The sequence below is a fragment of the Metarhizium album genome, assembly GCF_000804445.1.
Source record: "Metarhizium album ARSEF 1941 chromosome Unknown scaffold_6, whole genome shotgun sequence".
Lineage (NCBI taxonomy): Eukaryota > Fungi > Ascomycota > Sordariomycetes > Hypocreales > Clavicipitaceae > Metarhizium > Metarhizium album.
Window position 1 is genome coordinate 463,929 of NW_024467580.1, and position 8,807 is coordinate 472,735.

Genomic DNA, 8,807 nt, shown 5'->3' on the forward strand with positions numbered 1-8,807 from the left:
GCCGGGCGCACTAGTGCTACTATTGTTCTGGAGATGCCAGCTTCAAATAGTTCGTTCTGTAGAGCTTTCGCAGATGTCAGGCCCTGGAGGTTGAATTGGTGAATGAGGGCAAATTCCTCGAAAGCAAGAGGATATATACCAGAGAAACCCCAGTCAATAACGGCGATCTGTTCGCCAACTTTGATGTACTTCTATGTAAGATCGCAATGTCGCAATGGCAGAGGTGAAACGTCTCCCCCTGCATTGCGACCCGGTTTGGATGACATTTTTCTTCCATCTTGCCGTTAACCCAGCCTTCCAGCTCGAACAGGTTGTGAAACCGACGACCTGCCCCGCAGTCGGAGAAGAATCTGTCAACGGAGATCTCTCGCTCAAACGGCCCTAGGGGATATTTTTTTTTGGCGGTGGAATATCCCAAATATGGTAGACCGTGGTCGTGATAGCCTTGAGCGTTTGCTTGGCTGCTTCTCCATTCTTGTTTGCTTTCCTCCAGGCGTTGTAATCCGGTGCCAGTATATGTTCCATGACAATATATGTCCCAGCGCTCCCCCCAGCCTTTTATGCTGAAAACGTTGAAAACCGCAGGAATGTGGGCGATACGAGGGTCGGCATTCTCGCGTACATATTTTAGCGTGGCCACTTCTGCCAACCTCACCTGCCAGCCGGATTTAACCCAAACCCGGTCGTTGTAGTGCAATGCCGGTGGTCCTTGGTTCCGTCACTTCTTTACAGCGAGCCACAACAGCGTCGCGCGAAGGTGCTGGGTTTGAGGCACTTCTTGGGCAAAGCATGCGGTGTGTTCTGGGAGCTGCAATCGGAGGAGTCGCAAGCCTCTGCTACTTGCAAGCCAAGAGAGGATTGATTCGACACTTGAGTAGTAGGGGTCAGGACTCGAGGAATTCACGCCCACGCTCGGCGCGGACGTTGTCCCACCCGAGCGAGCCTCCGGTCTGCAGTGAAGTGGGCATGAAAATGAAGAACGAGGAAAATGACCCAAGTTCACATAACCCACCACCAGTAGGTAGACGTGCAAACAAGAGCGTCGGTTCCTGCTGAATTGTAAGAATGTACAGTTGACACCTGCCCTTTCCCCCCTTTAAATCCTGTTATAGAGTAGTTATAAGGGGGAAGTCTAGCCTCCTTGGAGATAGTCCTAGCTTTGTTCTTGTTAGGGCTGCCGGGAGAGTTTGAGGATAGATGGCAAGGAACCTGTACAGGAATAAAATAATGTGATATGCTGTGCTGGTTTTGAAACGCCTTGCGGCATTTACCACACCGCCTCCGTTCGCGCATTTCAAAGTGTGCCTCGTATTCGCTTGGCACAATCGTCGGCACCTCAAGCAGGCAACAGAGGTCGAACAGGTATGCGAGTCTGTCGAAGACCACAGCAGTCTTTTCTTCTCTCGCAGGCAGGGCATTCCCATTGTCCCTTAGATGAAGGAAATGATGATCATGGCTACCCAGTGGGGAGAGAACAACCCAGAAGCCATCTTTGAGTTTGAACTTAATCGGCCAAGGGCAGAGAGTCTTTTGACTGTAGTGAAGTGTACTTTCCAACTTCTTGCGCAGTAAAAAATCGCAGGTTACAGTCTTCTGCTCGCTTACGCCAGAGGTCATGGGAAAGCCAATGATGGAGAACTTGTGCGACGGCCCCAGGCGATGGGCTGATTGGTAGCAATAATTCCGCACGCCTGGAGCAAACCAGCCTTCAATCTGTTTCCAGACAGAGTATCTTCCTGCGCCTTCTCTTTCTTCCAAGGGATTGCTGTCTCGAGGTTTCTTTTGTAGACATGTCTACTAAGCTGGAGGAATGCTTAGGAATGATGATAGATTGACTTCGGAGGGACATCGCGTATAGTGGCTTGTGTCGCGTGCAGAAGCTGCCAGGCCGCTTGCGTTTGTGAAACATCTTGCTCTTGATAGGTACCTTGATTGGCAATGGAATGAGAAAGGCAATTTTTATACAAGGCTTACCGACGCTTGGGAGTGGTGGCAGGGTTGGGAACCGGATCACGCGCCGCATCGACGTCCTCAGCGCTCGGGCCATGGGTTTGACGCCACCCGGGCGGTTGGATCGTCCCCATGGTGAAAAGCAACCGATTTCGAAGTGATCCAAGGTGAAAAGCGTGAGAAGTTCAATTTGGTCAGAGTTGTGGTCAACTTTGAGGCTTGCCGAACATTTATTTGGGAGAGGAGGTGCTTGCACGACCCGGCATTCTTGATTGGATTGGCTGGGTCGAGGGGCTCCCGGCGGTGGACAAACAAAACTTCCGGCCAATCTCGGTTCCTTTCGAGCGCATTTTTGAGGACGAGGAAAGAGCGTACCTGGGTCCTTGGACGGACGCCAGGGAAAAACCGGAGGCTCTGCTTCAGTGCTTGCACTTTTTTCCTTTCCTTTCTCCGTGTTTACCAGCCAATAACTTCCCAGCATTGCGCGGAGCCATTGAATTCACCAAGAAAAATACACAAGAGGAGAAAAGAAAAAAAAGGAAAAACACGCCAATTGAGCCATGCTGCGGTCCAAGTCATCCAAAGCGTTGGCCTCGGGCCTTGTCAAGAGCTCCATACCGAGCACACCGAGACCGAGGGCCGGACGAGCTGCTAATGCTGCAGCATCCTCAGCCAGACACGGCGGCGCCGTTGCATGGACCCCGCAGCTACAAGCACAGCTCAACTCCCGAATCTCGTCGTACCGAAGCATTCACAGCACCGCAAGCAACATGGCTCAAGCTACGCGAACCGAGAGCGACGCCTTTGGCGAGATCCAGGTCCCCGCGGACAAGTACTGGGGGGCCCAGACGGAGCGATCCCTCGAGAACTTTCGCATCAACCAGCCCCAGGATCGCATGCCGCCTCCCATTGTCAAGGCTTTTGGAATCCTGAAGGGAGCCGCTGCGACGGTGAACATGCGATATGGCCTGGGTGAGTGCTGCGTGACGTGTGACGAGTGACGTGTGACGTGTGCCTCGACATACATGTCTTGGGTGGCCGGAGCACCATGGGATGGGTGCGTCAAGACCTCGATTCAATGTTCCTACTTGACGGCTGGCTGCCACCACCACCGACTCCGTGAGCGGATTGCACCAACACAATACTTACTTCTCCCAGACCCCAAGATCGGACAAGCCATCCAGCAAGCCGCCAAGGAGGTTGCTGATGGCAAGCTCATGGATCACTTCCCGCTCGTCGTCTGGCAGACCGGCTCCGGCACCCAGTCCAACATGAACGCCAACGAAGTCATCTCCAACCGCGCCATCGAGATTCTCGGCGGCGAGAAGGGCACCAAGAAGCCAGTCCACCCCAACGACCACGTCAACCGCAGCGCCTCCTCCAACGACACCTTCCCGACCGTCATGCACATAGCTGCCGTCCTTGAGCTCGAGAACGACCTGCTCCCCGCCCTCCGAAGCCTCCGCAACGCTCTCCAGGCCAAGGTCGACGAGTTCGAGGCCAAGAAGATTATCAAGATCGGCCGCACTCACTTGCAGGATGCCACTCCCCTGACTCTCGCCCAGGAGTTCTCCGGCTACGTCGCCCAGCTCGACTTTGGCATCCAGCGCGTCGAGGGCTCTATCCCCGACCTCCGTCTGCTCGCCCAGGGCGGCACCGCCGTCGGTACCGGAATCAACACCTTCCAGGGATTCGCAGAGGCCATAGCCGAGGAAGTCACCAAGATGACGGGCACCGACTTCAAGACCGCCCCCAACAAGTTTGAGGCCCTCGCCGCCCACGACGCCATCGTCCAGGCCCACGGCAGCCTCAATACCGTCGCCACCTCTCTGACCAAGATTGCCCAGGACATTCGCTACCTGGGCAGCGGCCCCCGCTGCGGCCTCGGCGAACTGGCCCTCCCCGAGAACGAGCCAGGCAGCAGCATCATGCCCGGCAAGGTCAACCCCACGCAGTGCGAGGCCCTGACCATGGTCTGCGCCCAAGTCATGGGCAACAACGTGGCCACCACCATTGGCGGCATGAACGGCCAATTTGAGCTCAACGTCTACAAACCTCTCGTCATCCGCAACCTGCTGCACAGCTCTCGCCTCCTCTCCGACGGCATGCGCTCCTTTGAGAAGAACCTCGTTGCTGGCCTGCAGGCCAACGAGGACAAGATTTCTCAGATCATGAAGGAATCGTGAGTCCTACCCCGCCCCCTCTTTCATTCAAATTCTTAGATGCCAGACCAGGAAGCTGACACGTCTAAGCCTCATGCTCGTCACCTGCCTCAACCCCAAAATTGGATACGACATGGCGTCCAAGGTCGCCAAGAACGCTCACAAGAAGGGCCTTACCCTGAAGCAGAGCGCCATGGAGCTCAAGGCTCTCACTGAGGAAGAATTCGACGCACTCGTCAAGCCGGAGCTCATGATTGGGCCCAGCCAACACAAGCCATGAGTTTGTGGGAGTCGAGGGACATGCTGCGTTACATTGAGATGCCACGAATCAAATGCATGTTAAACTCCAAGAATTAAATAAAAAAGCCTCTATATGTAGAACAAGAATCTAGTCGATTCGGTACAGCAGCGTGGCGACGTGGCAAGTGTAAAATTAAACTATGTCTGTTGTAGAAAGTTGTCATGTAAACGAGCTAGATATATGATCTGACCGGCATCTGAAATGTATGTTACCGGTTCCATGATGCTCAGATGAGTCGTCTTGGCCTGCATTATCATACGAATGCCTCTCTCCGTCCCGCGCCCCAGTCATGGGCTTCCCCGGAGGAATAGCTAGTGATCAGCAATCTTGGACGTCCGAGCAACACGCATAGTCTGGTCCTCTGCAGTTCGGGACCCAACCACCTCAACGCAAATTATTCCCTGGATGTAGTACATTTTCCCGCAGTCAAGTGACTGTCTGAACTCCCCGTGTATACTGGCGCCATCACTGCCTACCTCTTGCAACATCTAGTGATCCTCCAAACCAAGCATGGCTGCCAACTGGAAAACAGAAGCCTCGCCCGACTGCGAGTCACGGTTGACGGCGTACTCGGTAATGTCCTCAGTTATATCGCCCTCATCCTGCTGTAGAGTTTTGTCACTAGCTGGAATGGCGTCACTTTCCCGGACAGGGTCGTTTCCCTTCAAGCTAGTCGTGTGACCACCAGGAGCCTCTCCAATTTCCGACAGGCTAGAAAGAGCGCCCTGTTTCGTGCTGCTGTTTGTGTCGGCGTTGCGCAGCGCCGTAGCCGTTGCACCGCCGATAGGCTCAAGACGACCTTCCACGTCTGAGCGGCTGTTGAACAGACGAGCCCGCCGAGCTGCGGCCAGAACGGAGTCGCCTGGCTTGTACTTGTCACCCATGGCAAGTCGAATCATGACCCAGTGGAAGATCCAGGGAAAACTGATAAACGGCACGTTTTGCTTCGTGCGCTCGCTCGAGTCGGACATGTCATATTCGACGGATCCTTCGACGCCACCGATTCGCGCCTCCTCGACCTGTTCCGCGGTCACTTTATACATGGCAGCAACAAACCTATCCAGCTGGGGCCCTTCGCTGCCGCCAGCGACATTGCAGCACTGCTCTCTGAACCGCTGCTTTACAACGTTGAATTCGAGGCCCACGTCTTCCTGTTTCTTGTAATTGTTCGTGATGCCATTGCTGGACATGACCCAGCCCGTGTACAGTTCAAACTCGGTCTCGACATGGTGCTGGACCAACAGTCGCCGTATGGCAGAATCATACTGCGCCTTGATTGCTCTGGCTGCGGTGAAGGTATCATCGTCTGCTTCATATTTATCGAGGATTCTCTTGTCGAACGAGTGCTCCCATTCAGGACGGAATTGGAATGTGTGCTTGATCACTTCGTCGTATAAAGCCCCCAAGGCCTTGTGTGACCAATAAGTCGACCTTTTCTCAATGTGCGCCCTCAGGTCTTTGTGCGACTGATAAGTCGACCTTTTCTCCATAAAGTGTGGCCATTTTTTTGGTTGCATTTGAGCACTAAATTCTGCTGGTTCTCCGGTTTTCGCAAAGTCTACGGCTTGAGAATGCAACTCTGCCAGCCTCAAGCCTTAATCATACATGAACATATTAGCACTGACGGCCCACTGGTTGATTTTCAGTCCAAAAATCTGCTTACATCTTGGTGCCTCTGGTCCATACCTGTCCGCAAGTGCCAGATGCGCGACTGCAACGAGACCCAGAGAATCGTTTTTCATGTAGTTTATGAAAAATTCGCGTAAAGCATCAACCGAAACGTTCCCGTCCAGTTGTCGGGGCTCTTTGGCTCGGTAGTCCATGGGCTTGCGATTCCATTGCATGGGAATAAGCTCCTGATCCCATATGACAAAAAAGTCATCACCATCGAGGTCACCCCCAGAAAGCATGTGTGGGACCGGCCGATCTCCTTTTGACGGAAAGACGACAACATCTTTCAAGTGTCGAAGCTCGGGGTTATCCACGGCCTCGACAACTCGAATGTCTCCTGGGTGGAGTGATGGGTTTCTTCCCACTATGCAAAGCCCTTGTATGATCTTTGTTTTCCCGTATTGTTTTGGGTCCGTAAGTTGTAAGAAGATCTGGGGGAGTTTCTTGATATCCTTGTCAGCACTGCCTTCGGTCTCAGTAGAATGACCTCGCAAAGTTCCGCTTTCGTCCGCACACCCGAGGACGAAGGCGCTATTTGGCACGTGTATCCTTGCCTTTTCCTTCAAGAGGCGTAGTGACCAAGACACCCAGAGATTCAAAAGGTTTACAGTGAATGGATCCCGCACGTTATCTGTCTTGAACCCAGCCTTTAAAAGTTCGGCCAGAACCAATGAAGACTGATTTTCATCCACAAACTTGGTCAGTAATTCAATGGCCTTGGAGTTGTCTTTTGCTGCACTCTCAACCCAGTTTACTTGTTGCTTTAAAAGCTTCATGAAAGCCTCTCTTCGCACCCCCAGACTTTCCAATATTGTAATTGTTTGTCGATTTAGAGTCGCGGTCGAACAGGTCGCGCAGCGTACAATTTCCAGAGCCTGAAAGTTGGATTTGAACTTTTCTTGAGAATTTCTGATGTGAACCTCCATGCCTTGGGCCTGTGGCCAAACTGCAAGAACCCCTTTACAGCCTCCCATGCGAAATTGAAACGCCGTTGGCTGATCGAATATGTCTAGAGTCATTTCTTCAACTATGAGCTGAGAAAGAAACTTCGATATGCGCCCCACGCCGTCAGTGAAACAGTAATCATTGCGCTGTATATCGTCAATGCGTTTAATATGAGGCACCCATATGCCTCGGATATCCCGTGTCGTTGAAAAGCATTGGCCCAGACGAGCTGCATATTTGGCAACGCACTTGATGTGATCAAATTGTCCCATCCATGCGCGAATGTTGTCGCAGGATACATGGGCAGTAGGGCAGAAAAAATAGGCACTGCTCTGTCTCAACTGTGAGCTCCCAAACGCCAGAAACTCGTACCGTCGATCCCCAATGCGAATACCTTGGAACAAGGCTCTCTCGATGCGTTTCCAGATTTTGTCATTATTATAGTTTGATTTTCCAAGTCGGTCCAACTCGGACTCTTCGACAAATTGCACTCGAAGAAATCGGTCCTGCAGGTGGCTGTACTTCCGAACGACTCGGTTGGATGTCTCCACGGTCGGAGAGTTGAAGCGGATAGTCGTGGGGGTTATAGACGCTTTGCGAACATAGGTGCAATAATGCGGAATTCTTGTGGACGGAACAAAGGCTTTCGCATCTTCCATGCCGAAAAGTTTCATGGGATCAAGCAGTCTTGTGTTTTGGTCGACAAGGTATTCTAGCCGACGGGTTGCATCCAGGGGTTGGAGGCTGTTGAGTTCTTTCAAGAAGTCCATGCCGATTGTGTATTCGTTTAAAATACCCCGAGATACACACACCTCGAGCTGGTAGCGAACTTGAAAAGGCAAATGTATCTTTTGTGGCATACTAAGCAGAGCAGAAGGCTGGCTGGCCCGCACCGCCGATGGATGCTCGAGGTAATCCCACATGCTGGGGGCTTCTGTCATGGTGTCGAAGTCACAACTTGGGCGGACCAGTACATTGAGGCCTTTGAAAGCAGCCTGGAGATGCGAGTATGACTTCGAATTCTCTGCTCTTTCGGAATTAAAGGATAGACGGAAAGTAGTCCACCGCCCGATATCGATATGTTCGTCAGGCTGCACCTCATCGTGCATAGAAATTGGGTGCGTTGGTGGGTCATTATCAAATGGAGAAATCTCTGTAGCTCTTTGCCAAGTATAGGCCGAGTGCCATCTTTCAGGATTGCCTTGCAAGACTTCTAAGAGGTTGTCTACTTTCCCAAAATATTCTGGAGGATAGGGAAGAGATACAACCCAATGCCGTAGCTCCTTGTTGGCTGTAGTAGACTCCAGGATAGTTTTGATTTTGGAGATTGGAAATCTCACTTGAAATTCCTTGGAACTTTCCCACCCGCCGACGTGGGAGATGGTAGAGAACGAGGCGGTCATGACTTGCTTTGTCACATGGAGTTCCAGCGGTATGCCTCCTGGCGGTTCGATGGTTTTCATCACTCGCATCAAGGATGGGCCCAGCATACTGCCGAAGGCAAGAGAATCGAGCTCGAGTGTAATTCTGTCTGCACAACTGAGCGTCATGACCGATGGCTTCTCCACCACAAGAGACACCCTCACTTTGAGTCTTTTTGGATGCCGTTGAATATTCTGATGCTCGACTTGGACGGGTTCGCGGCCCCAGAAGCTGCGCCGTGGCGGAGGCTGAAAACAAAGCCTCGCAGATCTGGAGGCCCTGGCGCCAAAAATGTATATCCACAATATCTTGCCCTCTGATGCAAACCATCGGTAAATATGCTCTGTGGAAACGTC

At 52.4% G+C, this 8,807-nt stretch overlaps 2 protein-coding genes across 2 annotated transcripts; one reads left to right on the forward strand and one right to left on the reverse strand.

Annotated features, from left to right (window-relative positions):
• Positions 1-2,510: 2,510 nt before the first annotated feature.
• On the forward strand, positions 2,511-4,392 carry MAM_03267 (fumarate hydratase; the record flags this gene model as incomplete). Its single annotated transcript, XM_040822066.1, has 3 exons — positions 2,511-2,922; positions 3,109-4,132; positions 4,203-4,392. The coding sequence occupies 3 exons, from the start codon at positions 2,511-2,513 to the stop codon at positions 4,390-4,392; spliced, it is 1,626 nt and encodes a 541-aa protein (XP_040679871.1).
• Positions 4,393-4,901: 509 nt separating this feature from the next.
• On the reverse strand, positions 4,902-8,579 carry MAM_03268 (suppressor of ascus dominance; the record flags this gene model as incomplete). The annotated part of the gene is made up of 2 exons (XM_040822067.1): positions 4,902-5,892; positions 6,100-8,579. The coding sequence occupies 2 exons, from the start codon at positions 8,577-8,579 to the stop codon at positions 4,902-4,904; spliced, it is 3,471 nt and encodes a 1,156-aa protein (XP_040679872.1).
• Between the last annotated feature and the right edge of the window lie 228 nt (positions 8,580-8,807).